The 15,619-nt window shown below is 38.9% G+C and overlaps 1 protein-coding gene across 13 annotated transcripts in view; it reads left to right on the forward strand.

The window, feature by feature from the left end:
- Nucleotides 1–15,619, forward strand: part of DTNB (dystrobrevin beta) — a 196,569-nt gene that overhangs the window by 10,214 nt on the left and 170,736 nt on the right. For all 13 annotated transcript variants that reach the window (XM_066378730.1, XM_066378727.1, XM_066378729.1 and 10 more), the window contains 2 exons: nucleotides 12,444–12,511; nucleotides 13,969–14,049. In XM_066378730.1, coding sequence (XP_066234827.1) covers nucleotides 12,445–12,511; nucleotides 13,969–14,049 — 148 coding nt within the window. In that variant the 5' untranslated portion in view covers nucleotide 12,444. The remainder of the gene's footprint in view (nucleotides 1–12,443; nucleotides 12,512–13,968; nucleotides 14,050–15,619) is intronic.

Consider the following 15,619-nt stretch of genomic DNA (forward strand, 5'->3'; position numbering starts at 1 on the left):
TGGTTTTTAATATGTTTTTCTGATTACTAGAAAGTTTGGATATTGCTGTAGGTTTTTATTGGCTCTTTAGGTTTCTGTGATTTGCTTGTTTTCATCATTTACCTGTTTTCTATTATGCTGTTTTTCATACTGATTCATAATTTTTACTACATTTTGGATGCTAGTATTCTACTAGATGGCTTCAAATGTTTTCTTTCAGTTTGCAGCTTATCTTATAAAACACTTTTAAAGTTATAATCTTTTGATACACAAAATTGTAAATTTGTGGTTTTAAATTTATTGTTTATGAAATCTTCCCTACAGACCACAGACATGGAAAATGTATCCTAGTGTTCTTTTATAGAAAGGTGGTATAATGGACCGGGAATTAGGAGTTATGGATTTGTATTTTAATTTCTTTATTGTAAAGTACAGTAATATGCTGGGACAAGACATTTACTTATTTGGATGTGCAAAGTAGGGGGTCTGGGCTAGGTTACTTCTAAGCCCTCATAGTCTGATTCTCGATTGCTTTGCCGGTGGGTTTTGTGGTTTATAATCATTACTACCAATGTGTTAACTGAAATCAAAGCTGTGAGAACTCAGAAAAGAAATTGTTAACATCCAGGATTTATATGTGAAGGCTGCATATTATGCTCAAAAAGAAATACAAATAGTTTGATTTAGGTTGGAACACATTATTTTTTTAAGTGAGAGGAAGGGAGATAGATACCCACATGCACCCCGACCGGGATCCACCCAGTGACCCCTGTCTGGGGCTGATGCTTGCAACTGGGCTATTGTTAGCTCCTGAGGCAGAGGCTCCACTGAGCCATTCTCAGTACCAGAGACCAATACACTTGAATCAATTGAGCCATGGCTGCAGGAGGAAAAGAGAGTGAAAGAGAGTGAAAGAGAGAGAAAGAGAGAGAGAGACAGAGAAGGGGAGGGTAGGGGTGGCGAAGCATATGGTCACTTCTCCTGTGTGCCTTGACCAGAAATTGAACCCAAGACTTCCACATGCTAGGTTGACGCTCTACCACTGAGCCAACTGGCCTGGGCTGGTTGGAACACATTTAATGGGTCTTATTTATTTTATGAATTACAAAATCATTTGAAGATGTAATTTTTATATGTCTTTCTTAAAAATTTTTCTTTAGGGACAAGCTTAATTATAGAAATAACTAACAAGGATACTTTTTCTGAAGTGTAACTATGAAAACTAGAGCTTTGCATGTCATTTTCAAGTGCACCTTTTTTTTATTCATATGCTTTTATTATTTCCTTATATAAGTAGTTTAGTGTCTTTGCTTAGAACTAAAATTTCCTCTTAAGAACTAAGCAGTCCTTGGTAGATTTTAGGAAAAATTATTAGGTTTGTCTTTAGTGGACTTGAGGCACCTGTTTCTCCTTTTTGTGACTTATCTTTCCCCCTATTTTCCTATATTCTCTTAATTATTTCTTGGCCACATTGCATTTCTACTACTTTATCTCCTTTCACTTTTATTAAAAACTTTTAAAACTATTCCAGGTTTCTGATGCTTCATACGATTAATAACAAAATATTTACTCTTTATCCAAGTCTATATTTTTATACTTTTAAATGAATCAGAGGAAATGTAAATTAAGTAAGACAAAGGAGCCTTGATTACAGATTTCTAGTCTAGGCATCATCCAAGACGGAAAGTACATAATAACACCACCAATAATAATAATAATAATAATAATAATAATAATAATGGCTAACATTTATTAGGCTCTTAGTTTACACCAGGCGCTGTGATTTTATTTTTTATTTTTACTTTTTTTTAGTGAGAGAGAGACAGAGAGACAGGGACAGGAGGGGAGAGAGATAAGAAGCATGAACTCATAGTTGTGTCACTGTAGTTGTTCACTGATTGCTTCTAATACGTGCCTTGACCCCAGGGATCCAGCCCAGCCAGTGACTTTGGGCTTGAGCCAGTGACCTTGGGCTTTAAGCCAGCAACCTTGGGCTTCAAGCCAGCGACCATGGGATCATGTCGATGATCGTATGCTCAAGCTGGCAACCCTGTGCTCAAGCCAGATGTGCTTATGCTCAAGCCGGTGACCTTGGGGTTTTGAACTTGGGTCCTCAGTGTACTAGGTCGATGCTCTATCCACTGCACCACTACCAGTCAGGCAGGCACTGTGGTTTTACCGCCCTGTGAGGTTCTTTTTGCTATACAGGATTCTGAGTGGTAGTGTACAGTATTTGAATGTTTATTTATTTATTTTTTGTGGCAGAGACAGAGTCAGAGAGGGACAGACAGACAGGAAGGGAGAGAGATGAGAAACATCAATTCTTTGTTGCAGTTCCTTAGTTGTTCATTGATTGATTTCTCATATGTGCCTTGACCTGGGGGCTACAGCAGACTGAGTGACCCCTTGCTTGAGCCAGCAACCTTGGGCTCAAGCTAGTGAGCTTTGCTCAAACCAGATGAGCCCGTGCTCAAGCTGATGATCTCGGGGTCTCAAACCTGGGTCCTCCACATCCCAGTCCAGTGCTCTGTGTACTGTGCCACTGCCTGGTCAGGCTGAATGTTTTTTATTGGAACCTATTTCTCAGATTTGTAAAATAGAAATTGTCTAGGGTTTTATAGACATTTACTTTTTCTGGAATCTTTTATTTCTAATCTGAAAGAGAAGAGAAAAGAAGAAGTATTAGAGGAAGGATGGTGGAGCATTTTCCTGAAATAAGTAAGGAAGTTCTCTTAAAGGGAAGTTTGGTTACAGCTAGTGCTTAGTAATGACAATCTCAGTCATCTCTGAGTTCTTTTTTTTTTTGACAGAGACACAGATAGGGACAGACAGACAAGAGGGAGAGAAATGAGAAGCATCAATTCTTTGTTGTGTCACCTTAGTTCACTGATTGCTTTCTCATATGTGCCTTGACGGGGGGGGGGGGGCTGCAGCAGAGTGAGTGACCCCTTGCTCAAGCCAATGACCTTGGGCTCAAACCAGTGACCTTGGACTTCAAGCCAGCAAACTTTGGGCTCAAGCTAGCGACAATGGGGTTACGTCTATGGTCCCACGCTCAAGTCAGTGACCCTGCGCTCAAGCCAGATGAGCCCACGCTCAAGCCGGATGAGACCACGCTCAAGCTGGCGACCTCAGGGCCTCAAACCTGGGTCCTTTATGTCCCAGTCTGACACTATCCACTGCAGTCATCTCTGACTTCTTAATTAACTGGTCATCCAGAGAAAACCTGACAGTTGTTTTGCTGAGGGACAGTAAACTTGCACAAGAAGGTTTTTTTTTTTTTTTTTTTTTTTTTTTTTTTTACAGGGACAGAGAGAGAGAGTCAGATAGAGGGATAGATAGGGACAGAGAGACAGAACGGAGAGAGATGAGAAGTATCAATCATCAGTTTTTCGTTGCGACACCTTAGTTGTTCATTGATTGCTTTCTCATATGTGCCTTGACTGCGGGCCTTCAGCAAACTGAGTAACCCCTTGCTCAATCCAGTGACCTTGGGTCCATGCTACTGAGCTTTTTGCTCAAGCCAGATGAGCCCACGCTCAAGCTGGCAACCTTGGGGTCTCGAACCTGGGTCCTTCTGCATCCCAGTCCGACGCTCTATCTACTGCGTCACTGCCTGGTCAGGCTACAAGAAGTTTTGATACCTGAATGCTTTGAAGTAAATGAAAACTGGAATGGTCACATTAACAAAAAGATTCCAGGGAAATGAAGGATAGTTAACATTTGGGTGCAGTAGAGACATACTGGAAACATTTCTAGACCTGCAGATGTAGTCTAGCTCTAGAACATATCGCTTCCCAGATAGGACTAAGAAGAACCCAGACATTTTGTTACTCTAGCTTCACACCGGGTTTAACTATGAATTAAGTTCTGATTCACACCACAATTGGGGGACCTGTATTCTTTTCTTTCCTTGAATCCTGGTGTTTGTCCTGAAGGGGGCGATGTGGCACAGTGGAAAGAGTGAACATTCAAGTCAAGTCCATTGCCTAACTCCACAGATTACTAGCTTTCTAGCCTTAGGCCAAGTTAACTAGCCACTTTAGGCTCTAAATTTACTCACTTAAGTCTACTATCCATATTCCTCATTTACTCCTTGTGTTTTTTTTTTTTGTTTTGTTTTTTTTAGATTAATGGTTTTCAAAGTGGGAGGCATGCAAAAATGATCCGCTAGGTAAGGTGTAGCAAGAAAATATGGGCAGTTAACTTTTACTAATATTTTAATCCATTGATTGGCACTTTACTCCCATCTTTATGTCTGATGGTACACATCAGATAAGCGAGGTAACCTGAGCAGAGGGAATAGGGGACACCTCAGCCTACTGGGACTGATATGTGAACCTCCTTATTTATTTGCTTATAGTCTGTTCAGACATATTGTATAGTTCACCTCTACTTGGGTTAGTGGTCTTTCCGATTCTATTATCTGATTGGAATGAAACGAGCCTTACTCAGTAGACAAAGGGCTTAAAAAGATTCCTACAAAGAAACTGCAGATTGAAGTTTCGGATTCAACTGAAGATTGAAGAAATAATGCTAGGACACGTGAACAGCAAGAGAAGAGCAGAGCCGACACTTCTGTTTATATTATGGGCGTGCGGTGAGTAAATCGCAAAGTACAGAAAGAATGATAATCTAAGCAGATTGAAGTGGAACAAAAACCCTTAAATTTGTTTAAAATGTTATTTGATATGTGAATTTATTTATATATACCATTGAGTATATCATGCCTTAGATATTCACTAATGAGAGAATGAAGCTAATAATGTTATCAGTTGAGATACTTTAAACATTCAGAATATGAAGGCAAAGGTATTGAACTTTTCCTCATCCCAGTCCAATGCTCTATCCACTGCGCCACCGCCTGGTCAGGCAAAGTTATTGAACTTTTTCAGTGATGGCTACAGTCAGGTGTTAATTAATCGAAGACCTTAAAATTTTAACTTAATTATATATTTTTAGAAGTTTCATGGAGATTTCTTACTTCAGGAGTACAAAACAAAAAGCCACCTTTGTTCTTCCTGTTTTGGTAGTAGTGGCTGAAATAATATATAGACAAATTAATGATTTTAGTTTGGTGAACTGCATCCTTTGTTAGCAAATATTGTTGCAATATTCATCAGAGACATTGCTGAAGATTTGAAGTTATAAATATTTACCGAATTATGGAGTTTGTGAGAGTTTTTGTTCATTTGGGTAAAAGTACAGAACTAACAGTATTTGGTATACTTCATTTTATTAATAAAATATGCGAAGACCTGCTTCCCTCCTATCCACCAAACCATTGAAGAAAAGATTCACCAGAGAATATATTCAGAGTAAAGGACTTGCCATTTTATTATAAAATAGGATGTATAATAGCATCAAGAAGACTACAGTGTACCTGGAACCCAGCCTAATAAATGAACTGTAGCTACTAGAGTTGGTATCCCTCTGCGGTGACTTTATTCTGCTCCATCTCCAGAGGTACCACTTTTCTGAATTTGGTGATGCATGTTTCATGTGCACTTGAAAAGAATTTGTAGTTTGTTATTATTGGGTGACATAATTGTCAATTAGATCTAGTTGGCTGATGGTGCTGTTCAGTCCTTCATGGCCTTCTTGACTTCCTACATGTGTTGGTCATGGAGGAGTGTTGAAGTCTCCAAGCATACGTATAGGTTTGTCTAATTCTCCTTTCCATTCTATCAGTTTTTGCTGAGTGTATTTTGAGGCATTATGGTTAGGTGTGTAGGCATTTAGGATTGTTATGTCCTCTTAGGGAATTCAGTATATTACAGGCCCAATAATACAATTTTATAGGTATAATTTTATGTGCTTTTTAAGTCAGTTAAGAGGATAGAAAGAAATGAATATGTGTTTGTACTTGTACTGTCTTTTTTTTTTTTTTAAGTGAGAGGAGGGGAGATAGTTTGACATTCCTGCATGTGCCACGACCAGATCTACCTGGCCACACCTGTCTGGGGCCAATGGCTGCTGAGCTATCCTCAGTGCCTGAGGCCAATGCTCAGACCAACCAAGCCACTGGCTGCGGGAGAGAAAGAGAGAGAGAAGGGAGAGAGAGAAGAAAAGAGAAGCAGATGGTCGCTTCTCATGTGTACCCTGACCTGGGATCGAACCCAGGACCTCCATGAGCCAGGCTGACACTCTATCCACTGAGCAAAGTGGCCAGGGCCTAGAAATCTTAGATTTACAAATAAAAAGAAAGAACATAATGGTCTCATTACCCTGTTCTGTTATTAACTTCTTACATTAGTATATTTGTTACAGTTAACGAACCAGTGATGATGCGTTATTACTAACTAAAATCCGTACTTTATTCAGATTTCCTTAGTGTTTACCTAATGGCCTTTTTCTGTCCCACCATCCCCCTCCAGGGTACTGCATTTCTTGTAGTTGTCATGTATTCTTAGATGTCTCTTGGTTTTGTCAGTTTCTCAAACTTTACTAATCACGTTTTTGATGAATTTGAGAAGTGCCGGTAAGGTATTTGTAGATTATCCCTCAATGGAGAGCTGCCTGATGTTTTTCTCATGACTAAACTGGGCTCATGTGCTGTGAGGAGTAAGACCACAGACGGAAAATGCCGTTTGCATCACATCCTGTCGAGGATATACAGTGTCAGCATGGTGTCTCACTATGGTGTTGGACTGCACTGGCTGAGGGAGTGCTTTTCATTCAGGTTTCTCCACTGTCAGGTCATGTCCCCTCCCTCTTCATGCCACTGTCTTTGTGAGGGTGTCACTTAGGGAGTGGGGGTTGTGCTTCCCTTTCTCTAGGGCTGAGCACGGACATCACTTACTGGGAATTTTTCACAGTATAGTTGTCCATTCTTTTTCATTTAATATAAGTATTAGCTGATAGATATGTAGTACTGTGGATATTTATTTTGTTGCTGAAATTGTTCCAGCTTTGGCCATTGGGTGTTCTTTCAGTTGGCTTTTGTGTCCCTTTGATATATCCCTATCATATGATTTTTTTCCTCCCAGAACTTCTTCACTTTTTACATTACAAGGTACTCCAGGCTCATCTTGTATATTTCTTGCCTCAATCATTTCTCCTGGTTCCTTTTATTGGAGAACGGTATTATAACCCAAAATTTGGGCACTAGGTATGCTCACTGCTACTGAGATATTGTTATTTCTATGCCATCTCAGTGTAGGGTAAGGACATCTGTGGATACTAATCCATGCATATATACATGTCTATAATTACTTCCATGTTAAGTGAAACATCATCTTATACTGATGTCTGCAATTGTAATCCATTACTACATGGATCATTTTAGCTTCTCACTTTGCTTATCTGTAACCTCACACTCCACCTAATGCCATCCCTTTAGATAATCATTCAATTCCAGTACACATGCATAGCAGTATTAGAACTGGTAACTTATATAACCTGTGAAACTAGAGTACAGTAGTACTTAGGTATATTCTGTTTTGCTTTTAGTCTTACAGACACCATTCATTTCCAGAGTTACTTAGATCACTTCCTTTACCCCGCTCCCTTCAGTGAGGTTGTTTCATACATTTGTAATACAGGTAAGATTGTTTTGTCCCATTCTGCATTTCATCCTTGGACCCTCAGATATCCTAAAGGACTTAATAAAAATGTACACATACTCTGCGTTGTAAATTTTTATTGTTTTTTATTTATTTATTTATTTTTATTTTAGAAAGAGAGAGGAAGGGGGAGAGAGAGAAAGAGAAAGAAAAAAGAGAGAGAAGCATTCATTTGTTCCACTTAGTTGTGCATTCATTGTGGGTTTTCCCGTATTTGCCTTGACTGAGGATAGAACCTGCAACCTTGGTGTTTCCAGATGATGCTCTAACCAACTGAGCTAACCAGCCAGAGCTTCTGTGAGTTTTGACAAATGCATACTGTCATGTCTCTACTATTATAGTATCATGGAAGTTTCACCACATAAAAGTCGGTGCTTCACCTACTCATTCCTCTTCCCTTTCCCCCACATCTGTCAACCACAGATCATTTTACCATTTCTCTAGTTTTGTTTCTTCACACATCCACCACCTCACATAGTTACCTTTTTTGTGTGTATGGTGAGAATGTTTAAGATGTACTCTCAGCAAATTTCAAGTATAAAGTATGGTATTATCAACTGTAGCCACCATGCTGTGCATTCAGTTTCTATCTTTTTCTTTTATTTTGGTTTCCATCTTAAACCAAAAGTTCATATCCTTTGACCAACATCTCTCCATCTCCCCCACCCCTGAGCCCCTGGCAAATCGTTCTACTCTGCTTCTGTAATGAGTTTACCTCCCCCCCCCCCCATAGTATTAGATTCCACAGATGAGTGGGTTGTACAATATTTGTTTTTCTATGCCTGGAACATTTCACTTTGTGCTCTTTTTAATTGGGTGGAATGCAGCTCCTGAGTAGGGTGACGAGGATCCACTGAAGATGGAACGTGTTTGAATAAATGCACCTAGTGGACTTCTCTGTGTGTCCACAGGATGAATGGCAGGAAGAAGGGGGCACTGAGTCCTGAGATCACAGCGTCACAGCGTTTTATTTGTGCATTCATGTGGACAGAAATTTTGGCAGTTGAAATGGGAAAAAAGGGTGGATGGATATGAGGGTGATTATGAGGAAGGAAATGGCAGGGTTTGAAATCAGAGTCAGTATGTGAAGGGAATGATAGGAGGTTTGGTTATCTCTAGATTATTATGAGGCCAAGAAAGGCGATGTGCCAGGAGTCCAAGTGGAAGGAAGTGCAGAGAGTACAGTACTATGTTAATGCCAGTGTTGATCTTCAAGGTTATGTCAGGAAGGCAAGGATGTATAATCAGGCATGTCAGTAGGATTAGATCTTTGCTGAGTGGAGCTGTTAAAATCATAATCACAAAGATGTAGGTCTTAGTAGCCACAGCACTGGGATGGAGCCACCGCTCACTAAGGCCTAGGAAAATAATTTATAGTTATCTTAGTTTATGTGTACCCCGTAAGTTTTATGTCATAACAAGTATAAAGGTTGACTGAAATGAAGACTCACTGTTATAAGTTCCCCAGGAGCTGACTCTTAGACCAGGATTTGAGTGCAAGCACTTTGTTTTGGAGGTTATCCCAGGAAATACCAGTAGCGGGCCGAGAAGTGAAATAGCAAATAAAAAGGGCTTGTTATCAAGCAAGTTACCACTGTAGCGCTCTAGGAGCCCGTGTAGAACCTGTCTTCAGAGTTGTACCCCTTGAGGGGGTGAAGGGTGACCCCATCAGCCCTAGCTAAGACTGTCCTGTGGAGTGGTAAATCTATAGTATTTCAGGCTGGTCACATGTAACAAAATGGACTTCAAAGTTCAGAGAAAGCCCTCAGATTAAAGAGAGAGAAAAAAAGCAGACATGGTCAGTCCAGAACAGACAGAATTGGTAAGGGTTAGGACACACTGACTCTTTCCTTAATGCCCTCCATCCAGTTCTGGCATCTCCAATTCATTTTCTGTAGGCTCTCAATGCCACTGCACCATCTAAACAAATTCCTGCACTTAATCCTATCACAAGAAGCTACTGCAATATTTCCAGGACTTTGAGATGTGCCTGCCATGTAAGAGCTACTTGATAAGCATTTGGCAAATGACTGGTTAGTGAATATATGATTTTTATGCCATTTCAGCAATGAGGAATAAATCTTAGAGTGATGAAAGACTTCTCCAATGACAGACTTCCAGTAATGAAACTCAGGCCCATGTGGGATGAACCTTGTCATTTTGACAGTAGGGACATGCTAATTTAACTGTGTAGCCAGACATGTGTAGTATTACAATATTAATTACTGTTGCTTTTGGTTGGGTTGGCATACTTATTCTTGAAGAACCAGAGAGTAACTACTGTAGACTTTGCAGTGCAGATGCTCTGTTGCAGCTACACAGCTGTGTCATTGGAGCATCTATATATGGTACTTAAACGAATGGGTGTGTTCCAGTAAAACTTTATTTGCAAAACAGGTGGGGTGGCAGGTCAGACCTGGCCTGGGGCAGGAAGGTTCCTCATTGTCTCTCCTGATATCGGTGGTCTCTGGCCCCCCATGCCGCAGTAATCACACGTGCAGATGAGTGTGCCCTAAACTAGCCCAGCAGTACTTGTAGTTTGGTGGGATGATCCAGAATATGTTTGTATTAATTTTTTCAAAATTAATCTAGAAATACAAGCAAAATTTAAAATACTGTCACAGAGAATTTAAGGATCTTCAGGAATTCTTAGACCCCACTTTGAGAAAAAGGGATGTGAGGAAATGAGTTATATTGTAAAGGATATTATTATGATATTTTCTGTTTTAATCTGTGTGTAGCATTTAAAAATTGTATTGTTTAGTGAGAGACCAAGATTGAGGAAAAGGGAGCAAGCTTTTGAGTATCTTTTTCTTTGTAATTACAGGTTGATGGTGCCAGCTCCTGTTTTTTCTCTAGGGCCTAGATTTCATTAGTTTTTTGCTATTTATTATTACTTTTCTTTGGCTTTCTTTCTTTCTGTTTGAAATTTTTTCCTCTTGGGGACAGATTGTTTAGTCACCATCATGAGTGTTACAGTCTACTTGTTAACATTTCAATGATCTAGAAAAGGACCTGTCTTAATTATCTAAATATTAATTGCAGAATGTTAAGGAATAGATTTACATTTTAAACTTACTTTTTTTTTTTTTGACAGAGACAGAGAGAGGGACAGATAGGACAGACAGACAGGAAGGGAAAGAAATGAGAAGCATCAATTCTTTGTTGCAGCACCATAGGTGTTCATTGATTGCTTTCTCATATGTTCCTTGACTGGGGGGTGTGGGAGGAGCTACAGCAGAGCGAATGACCCCGTGCTTAAGCCAGTGACCCGCGCTCAAGCCAGTAACCCTGCACTCGAGCTGGTGACCTTGGTGTTTCGAACCTGGGTCTGCGGTGTCCCAGTTGACACTCTATCCACTGTGCCACCACCTGGTCAGGCTCAAACTTTAATGCCGTGACCCCGCAATACAGTTCCTCATGTTGCGGTGACCCAAACCAAAAAATAATTTTGGTGGCTACTTCATAACTGTAATTTTGATTCTTTATAACTACAGTTATGATTCGGAATGTAAATACCTGATATGCATTTTGTATTTTCCGATGGCTTTAGGCGACCCCGCTGGGGTCGCGACCCACAGGTTGAAAACCGCTGGCTTATGCTATTTGTTTAGATATTTTTCTTCATAGAATAAGGCAAAGTTCAGCTAAAATTGTCACAGATTTTGTATCAATTAGGTCCATGCAATAGGCTATTTGTGTTCTAGCTTTTTAAACCTAAATATTTGAAAATATCCATCTAAAAGCTGCAGTTATATAAGACGTTTAATGAAAGGGTTGAGATTCTACTTTACCTCTTCCAAGTTGTGTGCCCTTGAACAAGTTAGTGTTCTTTTCTAGGCACCTGTTTCCTAATCTATAAAATGGGGGTAATATAATAATAGCAGCACATCAGATTGATGGGAGGATTAAATGAGATAACACATGGAGAGAGTTTCAGCAAAGTCACTGGCATAGCCTAAGACTGTCAATGTGAATTACTATTACCATGTGATTAAAATTTACATTTAGGAGTTCTTTGAGTGTGGGGATGAATACCTTTTTGTTAAATATAAAAGTAAAATAATTTATATATATATTTTCTATAAGCTCTCTGTTCTTATGTTCTTTATAGTGGCCTTTTATTATAATTATTTTCTAAATTATATTTAGTAACATGTTTACCTATGTAAAATAGTAGAGATATGGGAAACTGTCTCAACTAATCTAATCTAGACTCTGCAGACAAAATAAAGTTAGAAATAAGACATAGCCCATATTGTCACCATAGGAGACGTGTATTGTATATATTTAAGTATTGACTTAGTATTTTAGAAATTATCATGTAAAGCAGGGGTCAGGAACCTATGGCTCGCAAGCCAGGATGTGGCTCTTTTGATGGCTGCATCTGGCTCACAGACAAATCTTTAATAAAAAAAATAGTAACATTAAAAATATAAAACATTCTCATGTTTTATACTTTTACTTTTATAAACATGTATATAACTCATGTTTTATACATGTAATACTTTTATTACAATCCATTCATTTCCTACTGCTCATGTTCATGGTTGCGGGTGACTGGAGCCAATCACAGCTGTCCTCCGGGACAACACCAAATTTTTATTGGATAATGCATTACGTACACCGGTCGTTGTATGGCTCTCATGGAATTACATTTTAAAATATGTAGCATTAAAAAAAAAAGTGGCGTTCATGGCTCTCTCAGGTTCCCGACCCTTGATGTAAAGAAACAAGAGTTCATCTTTTTTGGTATCAGGTCTCTACTTTATTTTTACTGACATTAAATGTGCATATTCAAGTTGATTTCCTGTACCTCTCTATTCAGAATAGAATGATAAGCCCTTGGTTGAATGGTCAAATTCTACAGTAGTTTATTGTATGTTTCTTTGCCTATAGGATGATTGAGGAAAGTGGGAATAAGCGGAAGACCATGGCAGAGAAGAGGCAGCTGTTCATAGAAATGCGTGAGTCTTGCGTGCTTCTGGAGTCCTTGATTGTATGTGTGGGAATGCTTTTTTTTTTTTTATCAAAAGTTTTAAGTTATAAGCTTTAGAAAGGGAAGAATAGAATGAAAGAATCATGACATTGGAGGACCCCAAGCCAGAGCATATTATTTTAATTGAACTGACTTGAATTGCTTTCTTAAGCAAAGTCATAAATAATAAGGCAGAAATGTTACCTAGAGTATCTTTAAGATCAAGGCATGCCAGTCTGTCTAGACCTCTCGCTGTAACTTCACTGTTAGCATGAGCTTGCAGGTGGTGATAAATAATTAATATGTCCTATAAGTTACCTATCACTGGATACAAATTCTGAGGTGGAGAAGACTGTTAGGATAACACTTAGAGCAAGAGGAAAAAGTATTAGCATGAATGTGCACTTTGGTATATTACCTTACTGTACAATATTAAATCTTCTGTTAAAAAAAAAGATGGCTGTGAGAAGTGGAGCGGCCCCTAGTGTTTGAAGGGTTGTTTGGCTTTGTGACTACTTATCTGAGTGCACTTGACTGTGTGACCTTGACTCACGCACTCGTACTTGCTGGATCTCAGATTCCTCCGCCTGAGATAGAGTCACTGGTCTGGGCTAGCGCTTGTGAAATCTTTAAAAAGCCTCTGACCCATTATAAAATTTGTGCTGCTCCGCTGAAGCTGGAGGGGGGAGGCAGGAGCCCAGCCTGGGAGGCTCTAGGTCCTTTCACAGAGTGAAAGCCAGTCTGGGCTTCAAGGGTGAGCCCCCAAGAGAGGGAGAGCAGGGCCAGGCTGGCCACCTTCTGTCGCCTACCTTCAGACGTCATGCAGTGTCACTTCAGCCACGTTCTGTTCATCAAGGCAGTCACAGTAACCTGCCGATGCAAGGAGAGGGAAATAATCTTTAGTTCTTGATAGGAAGGGATGGCGTAGTGGAAGCATATAAAATACTTGTCTGGAAATTTTGTTATGGCCATTTAAAAAAAGATGCAGGCTGCCAAAGACCTAGAAGGGGACCTTGGTTCCCTCATTTTACAGTGGGGGACATTGAGGCTGAGAAGAGGTATGCAACATGGCCACGGTCGTGTTTTGTGGCTGGTGGTCACGCTGGGGCTGGAGTTCAGCTCTGATTCTAGGCTTGGGTCTCTCCTACTATACCACTTCATCCCCCCTTCCTGATATATGTAATTCACACAAATCATGCGTGTTCCTCCCCTCACAGCTGTCTTAGGCTAGCAACAGGATCGTGTAGGCAAAACTGCTGGCATAGGCTCTGGCATGAGGTGGGCACACAGAAAGTGTACCCACTTCTGCCTTAGTGTTTATCAGGAGAAGGCTTAGTTGACAAGTTATATGCAGACTGTGCCAACACGATGGAATAGACCTTTTCCCAGCATTTAGAAGTTAAACAGGAAATCCCCTCGAACATGTTTAATTTTCCCCTTTTTCAGGTGCTCAGAATTTTGATGTCATACGACTATCAACTTACAGAACAGCTTGCAAATTACGATTTGTACAAAAACGATGCAACCGTAAGTCATTTCAATAATATAAAATATTTTAGTATCTTTTAGTTGTATTGTAATTTTAATTGAATTCTTTTGTCTTAAGTATTTATCAGAATAAAAGCTTTGTAGTGAGAAGAAGTTGCATTTTACTGTGTTTGTCCCTCAAAATATTTAATAAACTCAATATATAAATAGTTTTTGCCTGACCTGTGGTGGCGCAATGGTTAAAGCATCGACCTAGAATGCTGAGGTCAGTGGTTCGAAACCCTGGGTTTGCCCGGTCAAGGCACATATGGGAGTTGATGCTTCTTGCTCCTCCCCACTTCTTCCTCTCTTTCTCACCTTTCTCTCTAAAAAGAATAAATAAAGTCTTTAAAAAAAAAGTATACACACACACACACACACACACACATTATAAGTAGTTTTGAGGCTGGCATGTTATTTCTGTTCTTTAAACAGGAGAATAGATTTTATGTCACTCTATTAATGGAAAGTTTTATGCAGAATGAATTAAATTTATCAGCTTCTGGAGGAAAAGAAAAATATTCATATTTTCATAAAGGTGTAATAAGAATTAACTTTCTTGAGTAAACTTAATATAACATGAATCAGCCTTTTCTATAAGCAATTGCTACTTATAAAATAAGTAAGTAAATATATACATAAACACATAACATGCATAAAAATCTTTCTTCTCTTAATTTCCATGAAGATGAACTAACTTATGACGGAATTACTATACTTTTCTCATATATGTGTATGTATGTGTATTAATGAAACACTGTTTTATAGAATGGAAAGAACATTATCTTTAGCAGGGAGAAAAACCTCAATTTTAGTCTGGTTCTACCATTTATTATAAACAAGTACCCTGGGCAAGTCACTTTACAGCTTAATACTTATACCCTACTTTTAAGTAAAAAATCCTAGCTTAATATTCTCTCTGGAGAGTTTACCAGTTCATTCTAGACTGAAGTATGTTTATTTTCTGGTATCCCAAAGCATTGTTTTTCAGATTATGGGCTTGTGACCCATTAATGATTAATGAAATCATTTTGGTGGCCCTAGACAGAATTTAAAGCATGTATTAGAGAAAAAAAAGAAGGAAAAAACCAGAACACAGCTTATGTGTTTGTGAAACTTTTTTTTAGGTATTTATATATCTAGGGTGTGTGTGTGATGATTTAAATATAATTTTGTGGCTTGTGGTTGAAAACTTTGAAAACCACTAAAGAATCTACCATTTTTATAATTCTTCCTGTAATTACTCTTGGGAAATAGTAGTCTATATGTGGAGTGTTGAGAGTCTGAGCCAAGCTAGTGGCATTAGTAATATAAAGTAAAAGATGCTTTGTACTAGAAGTTTTATTTTGTCACATATGATCCCTTAATTCACATGAAAAAAATTTGAGTATAGTATAAGTAGGAGTTAAATTTCAGGTTTTTCCATATGTGTTATATTGTTCCTATACTGTTTATTGAAAAGACCATCCTTTCTTCACTACCAAACAGTCTTTTTCTCATATTCTTTGGAGAAATATACAGGAATGTTTATAGCAGTGTCTATGTATGAGAAGATTTGCTTTTGGACTTT

This window comes from Saccopteryx leptura, chromosome 3, assembly GCF_036850995.1.
Source record: "Saccopteryx leptura isolate mSacLep1 chromosome 3, mSacLep1_pri_phased_curated, whole genome shotgun sequence".
Classification (NCBI taxonomy): domain Eukaryota; kingdom Metazoa; phylum Chordata; class Mammalia; order Chiroptera; family Emballonuridae; genus Saccopteryx; species Saccopteryx leptura.